At 40.8% G+C, this 12,910-nt stretch overlaps 2 protein-coding genes across 2 annotated transcripts in view; one reads left to right on the top strand and one right to left on the bottom strand.

Moving 5' to 3' along the window:
* The window catches only part of znrf3 (zinc and ring finger 3), a 63,994-nt gene extending 57,037 nt beyond the window's left edge, over nt 1-6,957 (top strand). The window contains exons 6-8 of the mRNA XM_079371368.1: nt 366-536; nt 2,810-2,912; nt 3,045-6,957. Coding sequence (XP_079227494.1) covers nt 366-536; nt 2,810-2,912; nt 3,045-4,777 — 2,007 coding nt within the window. The 3' untranslated portion in view covers nt 4,778-6,957. The remainder of the gene's footprint in view (nt 1-365; nt 537-2,809; nt 2,913-3,044) is intronic.
* Nucleotides 6,958-7,085: 128 nt separating this feature from the next.
* On the bottom strand, nt 7,086-12,685 carry coq5 (coenzyme Q5, methyltransferase). Its single transcript, XM_079371382.1, has 7 exons — nt 12,471-12,685; nt 11,745-11,894; nt 11,404-11,628; nt 11,071-11,177; nt 9,723-9,811; nt 8,751-8,862; nt 7,086-7,835 (listed from the first exon to the last, which is right to left on the bottom strand). Exons 1-7 carry the CDS (start codon nt 12,655-12,657, stop codon nt 7,734-7,736), a joined length of 972 nt encoding a protein of 323 aa, XP_079227508.1. The 5' UTR covers nt 12,658-12,685; the 3' UTR covers nt 7,086-7,733.
* Nucleotides 12,686-12,910: the final 225 nt, after the last annotated feature.

Raw genomic sequence — 12,910 nt, 5'->3', positions numbered from 1 at the left:
TGACAAAAGTTGTAAATATAAATCCCAATGTCTACTACACGTGAATCGTTCTGTTAAATCCGTAGATACGTAGATGTGTTTGCATACAGTCACCCTATTGAAAGGCAACATGAAGCAGGGAATGGATTAAAAGGGAGGGTTTTTAATGTAATTAAAAAAACATGTCAAAACAATGGATTTTGTATGAAGAGAAAATGTCTTAAACCATCACATCCGCCCTCACACATTTACACCAGCAACAGTCAACAATGCCTCAAACATCATCCCTCTAACATTTATGCCAAATTCTACACAGCTTTTTAAAAAAGGCCTTTTAAAAGGGAAATGGGACTAATCAAACCTTGTCCCTCTCTCCCTCCACACCTCAGAGCTCCATGAACAGAATGGCTGTCCAAGCTCTGGAAAAGATGGAGACGAGAAAGTTCAAGGCGAAAGGAAAGGGCCAGCGTGAGAGCAGCTGTGGAGCCTCTGACTCGCTGAGCAGCAGCTCCACCTCTGACTGCGCCATCTGTCTGGAAAAGTACATCGACGGGGAGGTAAGAGAGAGACACTCAGAGACACAGCAGTCTCTGACTTTTATCAACTTTGTGGTTTTTCTTATCAGTGGTGTAGTAATTGTTGCTGTTAAATGAATAAGGTTTTCAGTACTGTGAGGAATATTGTGGCAGCTCCTACGATAGGTAGAAAGGTGACATTTTTCTGCACAGCGTTTGACACAAGGACTTTTTAAATGAAAAAGAGACAAAGTGTTTGCATCTGAAAGGCATTTTTTTTTCTTTTTGAGGAATTAAATATCGAAACAAAATCAGTTTCAAATGTAGCAGTTGTCTTTAATATCCTTTTATTTGTTAAAAAAGAATTTAAAAAAAGTCATAGTACAAATAACATGAAAAATAATTTTAGTTTATTATTTCGCGGACAATCCCCTTTCACATTAAAAGGAGCAGCTTTTCCAGCTGTAGTCCCCGGCCAGTTGTGAAGCGGCAGCCTGAAGCGCCCTATCTGACTTTTACACTCCGTGGCAGCCATTTCTCAGCAGCGAAATTGCTATGTACAGTCAGTGAATCTTGTCTATTATTGTTATAATGTTCAAATGTGGACATAAGAATAAATTCTAGCTTGTTCAATGACCTGTTAGAAACTCATCACAGGGGCTTTAACACAGATAGTTATGTACCTGTTTGCTAAAATCCACCATCCATCAGCCAGAACTCCTAACTCTAGTAGCATTAGTGTGATCATCTACCCACTGAGCCTTGTTTTCTTTCTGTTCCATATTATGTAGACATGAAACATAATGTAACTTTGTTGGACAATAGAATGGAAGTTCCCCTGATGTGCTCAGGGACTGCGGTCCTGCAATCTTCGGTGACGTTTTTTCCTGCGCCTTTTTTAGATGTTTGCTTTGCAGTCTTTCAGAACACCTGGAGAGATAACGGTACCCAGACTGCATTGGGCTGTGATTATGCATCCTGTTTTCAAACTGCGGCCTTCTTTAATCCTTAAAGGACTCATTGTCGGATTATGTGTCCTAATTGTGGACTTTGAGGGTTTACTGTAACAGCATTGCTCATCTTCAACAGGGACTTTGAGGGGACAAACCCCAGTGCCTCGGAGGGATGGGGGGGGGACATAGCTGATGTATGTGTGTGCATTTTTTGTGGTTATGTCTCTCTTTGGGTGAGGAGGAGAAGAAAACACAACAAAGCATGGCGCCAGGATTGCACAGAGGAAGTGGCGATATAAAAGGCTGAATGGCATCAAAGCGGTTTTTGAGCAGTGAACCAAGCAACAAAAGGTTGGGTGGAAAAGAGCCCAAAGATGAGTCACATTGAGCCAGAAAGTCGAGTTTTTCTGACGGAGAAAGAGCGCTCGCTGGATATAAAATAATCTAATTCATATTCATAGTTCTCCTGAAAGCCACTTCTCCATCTGGATACAAAGTGTTGCATTCTTTTCATATCTGTCCTTCAGCGTCAGCCCCTTGTTTGTTTTGTTCCTGAAAGTGAGCACATCATAGAGCGAGTCTGTTGTTGTGTGGTGTCGAGTTAAAGACTTTAGTTTGTGACGTGCTGTACAGTTAGCTCTGCAGAATTTATTTGAACACATCTTAAAAACCTTCAACACGTCTGACAGTTGGGCACATCTTTGCTGCCCCCCTCTGGGCATTCAGCTGCTTTCAAAAAACACAACAGTCCACCCTCTGAGAAATGGAATCCTCGTGTTGTTTGTCACGTACATAAATGAACCTCTGTTCAAGCTGACTAATTAACTAAGATAATTAAGACTTAGAGAAGTAAAATGCTGCTTCAGCCCAACAAATGTTAACAGTTCCATTTAAAAAAAAAAAAAAAAAAAAAAAAAATGCAGGATCGCTGCATAAAGAAATAACAATTATTACCTTTATCACAAATATGTTAAAGCATCAATCATTACAAAATGTTGCATGGTGAGATAAAAGATCCTGAAATATATAAATAGGAAAGTTGAGCACCATTACATCTATAATGATATTTCTTGCGTTATAATGAACAACGTCTTTGTTTATTTGACTTGGCCTGTTGTTCCTGATGGATTAAAAATAGCTGCAAACGGATTGCGTGCTCTAAATTGTAGGTTATAAATCAAACAATGCATCAGTATTAATTGGAAATACTTTTCCTATTTACATTTTATATGTGATGAACAAACTAAAGACCACATGGCAGAATATCGAGTGTGTGTAAGTCATTTCTATTTGTGTGTGTATATTTGAAGAACAGGTAAAGGTCAAAGTTGATCGTTAACTCGAATGTTTTTGTTCCTTCAGGAGCTGCGAGTGATCCCCTGTGCTCACAGATTTCATAAGAAGTGTGTGGACCCCTGGCTTCTCCAACATCACACCTGTCCTCACTGTAGACACAACATCATTGGTAAGTTTGTGCTCTTACTTTGACTTTGAGAGAATGGAATAGAAACAGTCATTAACACATGAGGTATTGCTCTGTTAACAAAGAGTTTTTTTTATTGTGAAGTTATAAATGTCCTCTGTTTTCCTTTCACAGAGCAAAAGAAGGGTAATCCAGGACCAGCATGCATGGACCCTGGCAACCCAGTCCACAGCCGACAGCGGGTGGTGCTGCCGGTCCATTACCCCGGTAGGGTGCACCGTGCAGGACAGGTGACCGCCTACCCAACCAGAACCAGCATGGACCCCCATGGCAACCCCATCACTGTACTCACTGTGGACCAGCACCCAGACCCTCAAGGCCTGTACCCATCCCAATCAACATCGGCCTTTCTCAGGAGCTACCACCCCACCCTCCACCTGGACCACTCGCTTAACCCCCACCACTGTGGATTGGAGCATCGCGGACCCCCAGCCTACCCTTCACAGCCACATCACGCTGCTTTTAAGCGACCAAAATTTCATGGTCGGAACTTTTCCCGAGCAGCCTGCTTCTCACAGTACGAGACTATGTACCAGCACTACTATTTTCAGGGCTTGACTTTCCCTCAGCAGCCTGAGGGGGGCCAGGGGGCTCCTATGGTAGGACAGCTTAGTGGAGGGGCCCATAAGGGACATCACAGCAGGGCCTTTCAGCAGGGTCTGTTATACCCCACAGTGGTACATATGGCCCCTGCCTCTTCTTCAAGAATAGGTGACGGCGGCAGCGCTTCTGGTCTGAGCTGTTACCATGGCCATCGCTCGGTGTGCAGCGGTTACCTTGCCGACTGTCCTGGGAGTGACAGTAGCAGCAGCAGCTCAGGCCAGTGCCACTGTTCCTCCAGTGACTCCATGCTGGACTGTACTGAGGTCAGCAACCAGGGGGTGTATGGGAGCTGCTCGACCTTCCGCAGCTCACTGAGCAGCGACTACGACCCTTATGTCTACCGGAGTAAGAGTCCATGTAGGGTCTCCACCGGTGAAGCGGGGGCTGCGGCTTGCACCACAGTCCCTGCTGAGGACTCATCATCCCCTGCTCCCTTGGGACACGACTGCCTTCAGCGCCCGTCTGGAGCCTCAGGATATAACTCGGGGGACCACCTCTCCAACTGCAGCTTGGAGCCCAACTACAGCAGTCACTCGTCACTGGAACCCAGGGAGAACAGCAACACTACCTCAGCCGGGGCTGCAGAAGCTACCGGAGTGGACAGGGGAGAGGGGGCACAGGAGGAGTCGGGGGAGCTCGGGGCTGCAGCCTGTAGCTGCTGCTTTGAGGTGCTTCCTCCAAATATGGAGTGCAAAGGGCAGGACTCGGACCAGGTTGGGCCTCTGACCACAGGACGCTTTCACAGGGGGCTGGACTTTCAGAGCTCCGCATCCAAGAACTACTTTGCCCCTGAACACTTGTGCCCTTCCTCGGAGCAGGTAAGCTACGAAAGGCTGCCCTGCTGCTTCTACAAAGAGATGAAGGTCCACAGGGCCACAGCAGGGCGCTTCACAGAGGACTATGCGGTTAACGTGCAGTATGCAGACTCGGAGTCCTGCTCCGGTCAGGGCTGCTGCGAACTCAACCAGAGGATACCCATAATTCCTGAGGACACAGACTGTGAATTGAGCACAGGGGCAGAGACCCAAAGCAGCTCGTTGCCCGTCAGTGTCACAGTGGAGGCTGAGTCACGGACAGGGGAGCGACATGAGCCCAGGGAGGGGTACTTCTCCTCAGGACAGTTTGGAGGTCAGGCATACCCTCAGGAGGAGGAAACACGGGCTTTGTTCCACCCTCAGCTCTCTGCAAGCCCAACTGTGTTGGGAAGCAGTCCTTCAAAAAACGACAGAGGCCTGGGAGTGTGAACTTGAGCGCAGAGAGAAAGGACTCAGTCAGAAGGACGTGTTTGGTACCGTATCAGTTAGTCAATCATTTGAAACCCTCAGCTGCCTTGTTCAAACCTAGCTCTCTGAGAGCTGAATGTTATCATCTTAGATTGTGTGGATTTCTACTGAAATGGCCTGTTATTTCTAGATCTACAGTGTATCAAGTTAATTCCTGTCTCCACTAACATCTGAGCACCGAACAAGGTTACCATGTTACTGGGAAAAAGACCCCATTTACACCTGGTAATAAAATCTGATCTGTGTGTGGACCTCTTACCTTTATAAGGCAAAGTCGTGTGAATGCGTCGTTATCGCGTTGATTGCAGATAAACCCTAACAAATCTCGAGGTACTCTGGCTCACATTGTTTTTGGATGGAATGTAGATTTAAATACAATCTCTTAAACGAGCTGGACTCTGTACCTATGTTTTAGTTTTGCTCAGACCCGGGTTTTTTTTTTTTTTCCTGGAAGACAAAGATCTGATGTGATCCAGGTGTAAACAATTCAGATAGTTTCTCACCAAGATAACAACTCTTGGTATAGATCATATTTAATGACCAGGTGTAAATTGGTGAAAGTTATAAGAATACTTTTTTATAGATGGAGGTTGGGGTTTTTTGTGCATCTTTCTGCAGACCTTCTACAGCTATCAAAGTTTATAAACGAGGAATCTGGACCCTGAACAAGATATCGAGACTCCATTTTTGGTGCAACATCCAGAAATCTGAGAATCATCTCTACAAACACAAGAACACTTAATTCACAAACATCTACATGTATTTATGCGCACATGAACACTGACTGCCTATAAAGCTTCGACCACCAACTCAAATAGGTTGTACGGACATAGCTATACCAAAACAGAAAGACATGATTGTTTTTTTTTTTCTTTTGTTTTTTTTTTTTTCCTAACAGCAGGGAAATGGGTATCTTAAGATTTTGTGACCCACATATTTCTCTGAGGAGAAGAAGCTATTACGGAAAAATGCATAGAAATGTGAATGCAAGGCTGACACTGGTCTATCTTCAATATGATGCTGAATTTGTTTTATGCATTGCATAATGCTGTCCAGAAGTGGCCTACCTGTATGAAATGTGCCAGAGCAACTTTAAAGCCTTACGCTGATTAAGCTATTTGTAGCAATATGTAAAGACGCTGCACAGCTTTGGGCCTCATGTAGACTGAAGCGGACGGTGTCTCGGGGTCAGTAGATTTCTTTAAAAGTAGAGTGAGGCACTCAACCTCTTGTTTGGACGCCTTTAAAAAGTATTTGTTGCTGTCACTTATCCAATTTCCCTCAATGTGGCGTGCTCTATTAAATATCTATTATGATTCTAGCATGTAACAAAAGGCCAAAGGAAAGTAGCTGGAAAAGACTCATTTTGACAAGGGTTCCTTTTTGTACTGTGACTTTTTTTTTCTTTTCTATGATGCAGTTATACATACCACAGTATCCGTATGAATCATATCGTGCCATGCATAATACATACACGCGATATCAATGGTTGTCATTCATGCCTTTCTGTTTGTCCTGCAGACTGTTTTTATACTGTTTCTATGAAATATACACATTCTGTTCAGAGGAAAACCTTCTGAAATAACCCTATTTATAAGTTAACCCAGTGCTGTAATCAAGTGAGAACCTAATCTTGCATAGAGATATGTACCTACTGCAAATATAACATTTTGGGGTACTTGAGTCACTATTTAATTTGTTTTTGTTATTTTTTTTCTAGCACTTAAGAAGATTAAAAATGTGTACAAAAATTAATATTTTTTAATTTTTTAAGAATATAATTATTTTGTCATTACCATTACAAATGTTTTAAAACGGCTAGAAATCAATCTGTGTATATTTCTGTACCTGTATAGCAAACACATTTCATAAATGGAAATATGTTCTCTGAATATTTATTTACTAATATATTTATCTTTAAGCCATGTCTTATGTTCAGAGTGTATGAACGTTGGAGTTCTTTGGTTGCTTTTTATTTTGAGAAAAATCACTAACATGAGACTTTGTATATACATGGTAATTGCACACAAGACGATTAAATCTTCTCTGACCAAAAAACTGATTTTAAAACTTTAGTACCATACAGTTTTGTAATTACAATGTACAAAGATCTGTAAAATATACAGTTTTATTCAAGTTAACTGATGTCATGTTGTCCTCCTTTCCACTCCTTGCTGTCCATGATGAGGTTTTTCGTATCTTTTGATTCTTTTATCCTTAGTAGTCATAGTTTCCCTTCAGTAGCTTAGAACATAAGTTAGAAACTGAGTTCAAGTTTTAAATATTTTATTATTCATTTACAAAAAATCTTCAAAAGCTACTATGCTCATGATTTCACTCATGGCAAGTTGGCTTCATACAGACACCACATGCTCTGCAATATTTTGTGTCTTCAGCTGTTTTCCCATTTGTACTTTCTAGAGAATTTCACTCAGACTGCCCCTGAAATCCGCCACACATGCACCTATATCAATGCTATGTGTAGTTCAACAGAATCACAATATGGACATAAGAGTGGAGAAATCACAGCCGTTTAGTTGCGTGCACAGAGATCATACTCGTCTAATTCTCAGCAGCGATCACAGAGAATTTAACGTCACCACTCGCTTGACGTGAATCCTGCCGATCGGAGCAGGAGAAACTTTTATAAAGTCTGAGTAAAAAAACTCAGTACTAATGTGAAAGCACCATAAGTGTGGCTGTGGCTTTCTTTACACCTTTATCAGTATTAAGTGCAGTTTTCAAAATTGAGAGGCAAACCGAAAACAGGAAAGAAACCGTTTCATTGTGCAGGGATCTGCAGAGACGAGTCACCAATCTATTACGCATTTCTCGACACACAGTTCTTCCCTTGGGCAGAAAAGCCTGAAACTGAGATCCAATCTTTTCTTTTTATACAAGGTGATAGGAGCTCATCTCACAGCTTGAAACCAGAGTGTAGAGCCACAACGCCACCAGTGAGGTTGTAGTGTTGTACACAGTAGAACCCTGCATCCTCAATCATTCCTTTAAACTCCTCCTGCACAAACAGAAAGTAAAAGAAAAGACTGTCAGTGCACAAAATGTACTTTTAACAATTTGAAGCACTGTGGACTCAGTTCAAGACAGTGGTTCTCAAACTTTTTTTCTGTATTGCTTCTTCAAAAGGCCACAAAAATTAATAACCTGAGAACAAGCCGAGCAGAAGTTTATTGGAATAAGCGTTTCAAAAGGACTGCCCGTCAAGCACCACAGACCATTGTTCAAGAAATACAAAATGAAAAGTAAGACTGAAACACATTATCATTCAGTCGACCAGCAGCTGATCTGCAAAACTTTAGATAATCAATTATTCAGAGACCACTGCTGTAAAGAGCGTTATAGCTTAACCTGGCCCAACAGTTGTGTTGTATATGGCCCATGTCAAAGTCATTAAAGGGATACTTCACCCTTTTGCATGAAGCTTTGTATCATTAGAAACATGGTAGTAGTGTTGAATGGTTATGAGTCCAACCCTCATTTTGCCCTGAGACACGAAAAATATGTTTTTCTTTGCCTGGAAGTTTTCTTCATGTGATGTAATATGACGTTTTTTGCATCACATGAAGAAAACTTGCCATGTTTCTAATGATACACAGCTTCATGTAAATGGGTGAAGTATCCTTTTAAGTAAACCTTAAGGAAAGTTTTAGATGTCTCTCTGTGCTATGAGGACGTAGTTGACATTGTGACTATCATTCAATTTCCCAAAAAAGGTTAAATCGTTCAATTCAAAACATGCATTTTCATTTCCAGTCACATAATTATCAACAACAATAAATGAGATCATGATGTATGTCAATATGTGAAAAATATATCACAGGTTGAATATATCAAGCTTATATATCAGAGTGGCTTGATTTAAAAAAATAAAACTAAAAAACAGACGGTCACTGATAGAAAAAATTATTCCTACCTGGTCCGGGAACTTGCGGATGCTTTCTACCAGATACTGGTAGGACTTCCAGTCTCCAGCGATCACTTCTCCCAAAACTGGGATCATCTGGAAACTGTAAGCGTCATAAAGCCTGAAAAAGAAAAGGATGCAGCTTATTGAAGGAGCAAACAGCTTCCATCTCATCACTGAATCTGCTATCACTATTATTTCCTTTTTACATTAGACTTAGAACCAAGTTCTTCCAGAAAGGAACTTAAAAGTGGACTTAAAAGCTGAATTTTAAATCACATATGTAACCTAAAAGACCTGCAGCCTCAGCAGGCTTCCACTCAGATTACTGCTGCAGAGTGATGGAGCGACAACAGATCACATTTAAAAGATGTTAGGGAGAGGAGGGCAATGTTTTCCAGACTACGGAAAGAAAAAAAGGTTGACGAGTCACAGTGCGTTGTAAGGAAAAAACCTAAAAATGTATTCAGAAAACAAACATTCATTAGAAGTCAGTCACTGACTTTAACATATGTTTTTTAAATTGAAAAAGGGCAATTTGCACTTCCTTCAGTAAAGGATTTGTTTGCTTTTCAATTGGTGAAACAGTCAACAAATGAAATATGTTACATGGATTACTCTGGTAGAGACTACTTTGAACAAACCCAGAATTATGTAAAGCAGTCGCCTAGACGTTATGCCTACTTTAAACCAAGACTCCACCCAGTGTTCAGAGTTGGGATTAAAACAAATCAATTTTACAGAAATCTCATGCAGATAAAAAATAACAAATAAACGTGAATTGTGACTCAAACTACCTACATCACAAAAAAAATGGTACGAGTGAAAAACTGAGATTTCTTGATTAAATGTTACATTTCCCTGGTGTTTACAACAACTTGGATACAGCTGTCAAAATGTGTTGTTGATTTTTTTAATGTAAGTGATACACTTGACAGACATTATCAAGCTTGATTCTGTTGGAAACCAAGCCCCTCTTACCTTGCCAACACAGGATTTGTAACTTTGCTGAACTCTAAGCACATGAACCTCCCACCAGGCTTCAGGACCCGCAGAGCCTCCTGTAGTGCCTGAACAGAACAAAGAAGACGGTCAAATGAAAAAAAATAATTGTACAGTAGTCTTCAAATGCGATGACTTTCAGCTTCTCTTTTAAATATTATTTAAAATTGTTCAGCTCTGGATTAAGGACATTTCAAAGATATCACCTATGACTGTATAAAATGTGATGGTGTTTTTTACAACGCAATGCCATGTCACTCTTCAAAATGATTAAACATAATGATAAGTAAACAGAACTTTCTGCAGTCAATAAATCTATTGACCATGTTAACTGTTGATTGTTCTGAATATAGAGGGAATGGAAAAGTAGCCTGATGGATAACATAAACGGCACCTTAAAAATGCCTTTTGAGTATACATCTTGCACTCACTGCACTGTACTGATATACCGTTTATCAGCGACTTGTAATGTACTTCTATTTGTTTTTAGTCTTTTCCTGTTGATGACTCTTTGAAAATCTATTTTACTGCTATTGTTGTAGTTTTTTCATCAAAGGTAATATATGACACATTACCAAACAAACCCCATGTGAGAACAGTGTTATTAAACTGGATTTGTTCTCAGCTATGTGTTCATATCGATGGGACCGCACTTCCTTCAGATTGTTTCTGTTTCCCTCTCAAACTATTAGCCAACACACGGAGGAACAAAGACATCTCCAGGAAGAGGGACTCAGGGACATTGAACAACAAAAACCTGCTCGTGAGGGAGGGAGGGGTAGATTTGAGGGATGAAGGAGGCGTGTCTGAGTATCTGCACTGTGGGGCCCCCTGGGGCTACTGGGGCAGTAGCTCAGTCCATAGGGACCAGACGGTTGCCAGCTTGAGTCCCGATGCGGACCAAAGATCTGGAAATTGATCTGGTAGCTGGAGGGGTACCTGAGCACTGCCGAGGCGTCCACTGAAAGCCCATGCAAAATCAAATTTCTCTTTGGGGATCAATAAAGTAAATCTTCTTTTAATTCTTCTTAAGTCGCTCAGTAAATACTTCAATCATAAATCTTAAGTTTCATTCAGTGTATTTTTTTTCCACACAGAATAATATACTAACAAAGACTTTAGTACAAAATCTGACGAACAGATAACATTAAAAAAAAGTTTTACGATGTACTGTTGTCTAGAAGTGAGCAGCTGCTCCGGCTCTTAAAAAAATGTCACAGGATTATTAACTCTATTTCTCTAACAGGCTGACATCCCTGTGGCAGAAGTGTGTTTATTTCCAAAGGATTATTTGTGAATGAATTGTATTTAAAGCAGGGTTACCTACCTGTTCTATATGCGTGACATTTCTTATTCCAAAAGCTATGGTGTAAATATCAAATTGATCATCATCAAAAGGCAGCTCCTCAGCGTCCCCTACCACCCAGGACAGACCTGTCACACATCAATACACACAAAGACACACTGACGATCAGGGCCCATGTACACAACACAGAAAAACAAACATGTCTTGCAGACAGGGATCAGTAACCTGGATAACATGCTACAGCATCCCATGTTTGTTTTTTTAGAACAATGTAAAAGCACTCTTGTTTATCCTGGCCCTCTTGTCTTCTGGATTATTGCTTAAAAGGATCTCCCTGTTAAGGAAATAACTTACCAGTGCCCATCCCCATGCTCTCAGCTTTCTGCTTGCCCACTTTCAGCATCTCTTTGTTGATGTCACAAACCACAGCACGGGATTCTTTGGACTCGTCCCCATTCTCGGTGGAATAGTTAGCAGAAATGTCCTGCCATGAAGGCGTCTGCATGGATCGTGTCGCTCTTCTCCTTTGCCGCTCTTGCTGAGAGCGAACATACTCCAAGAAACGGAAGGCAATGTCACCTGTGGAGGTGTATCATCACAGATGAGACAGGAGTGTGGCACAAGCCAGGGTTTTTTTCCTTTCTTTTTTTTTTTTTTTAAGTTTGATACGAGATGTTCACACAATTTTATCTTACCTGTTCCTCCTGCAACATCCAGGAGCTGCACCCCCGGCTGCGGGTGCATGACATGAAGCAGCATGTCCTTCCACAAGCGATGAATCCCCAGGCTCATGGCATCATTCATGACATCATATTTCTGTGCCACATTCTCAAACACCTTATACACTTAAAAAAAAAAAAAAAAAAATCACAATAACGTTTTGTGTTAAACTCTGTTTTATGCAATCAATTCATCTCAGATAACAGTTAAGAGCTCTGAGACACAGGGATCCCCCTGTGTCTCAGATATTTATTCACAAGATGTTTTTGAACCTTTAATTTAAATACACAGTCTATGTTTGGAAGACACATTATATTCCTACAATAATTTTACACAGTAATAACTTTTATTGGAACAAAAAATGTAAGAAACATTTTAAATTCCATTAGATAATCATGAATGTACAGAATGTGTTTAATGTTTTTAATAGAAGCTATATCTTATAAAACAAGGGTGAGGGTAACTATTTGAGGGTATTTATTTGGGGTAAACGGAGAACATGAGAGATCACGTTTTAGTATTTTCCTCTTAAAAATATATCACAATGATTATTAGGATATCTTCTTTAAGACATATAAGTCGCCGAATGCTTCAGTAAATACTTATAATCATCATAATGATGTAAAAACAATGTCTCAGGTCATCTCGTTTTGATGCAGTGACGTGAAGTGAAGTTTTTCACGTCTGTAGTGTTATCTCACCTCTCTTCGCCTTTTCTGTCTCCGGCACCGTTTCGAAACCGAAGTGCGTACTTCTGTCTCCGGATGCATCGTTAAAACAACGACAGCAACAGCCCGAAGGACCTACACAACCTGCAGTGGTTACGTTTATGTTTCTGTGAGAAAGACGGATCGCCCTCCGCACCAGCAGTCTCATGGACGCGGCCATGTTGTCTGATTATACAACTATGCGACAACACAACGTCACTTACAGGCGACAGTTGTGTTTACGTTAATATTATTATTTTTTAAATATTTGATACTTATCATAAGCTTATGATATTTTCAACACATTTTTTTGTCCCGTTTCGTTCAGGAACATTTTATTTGCCTGTTTGAAAACTGGACACGCTGCCTCAATAATGTGTTCAAAACCTGATAGATTTGTCAATACTTTTAACTTTGCATCAAAAAATTTAATT

The sequence above is a fragment of the Symphodus melops genome (assembly GCF_947650265.1).
Source record: "Symphodus melops genome assembly, chromosome: 1".
NCBI lineage: Eukaryota > Metazoa > Chordata > Actinopteri > Labriformes > Labridae > Symphodus > Symphodus melops.
The sequence above is the reverse complement of the archived record's forward strand: the minus strand, read 5'-3'. Positions and strand labels throughout refer to the sequence as shown.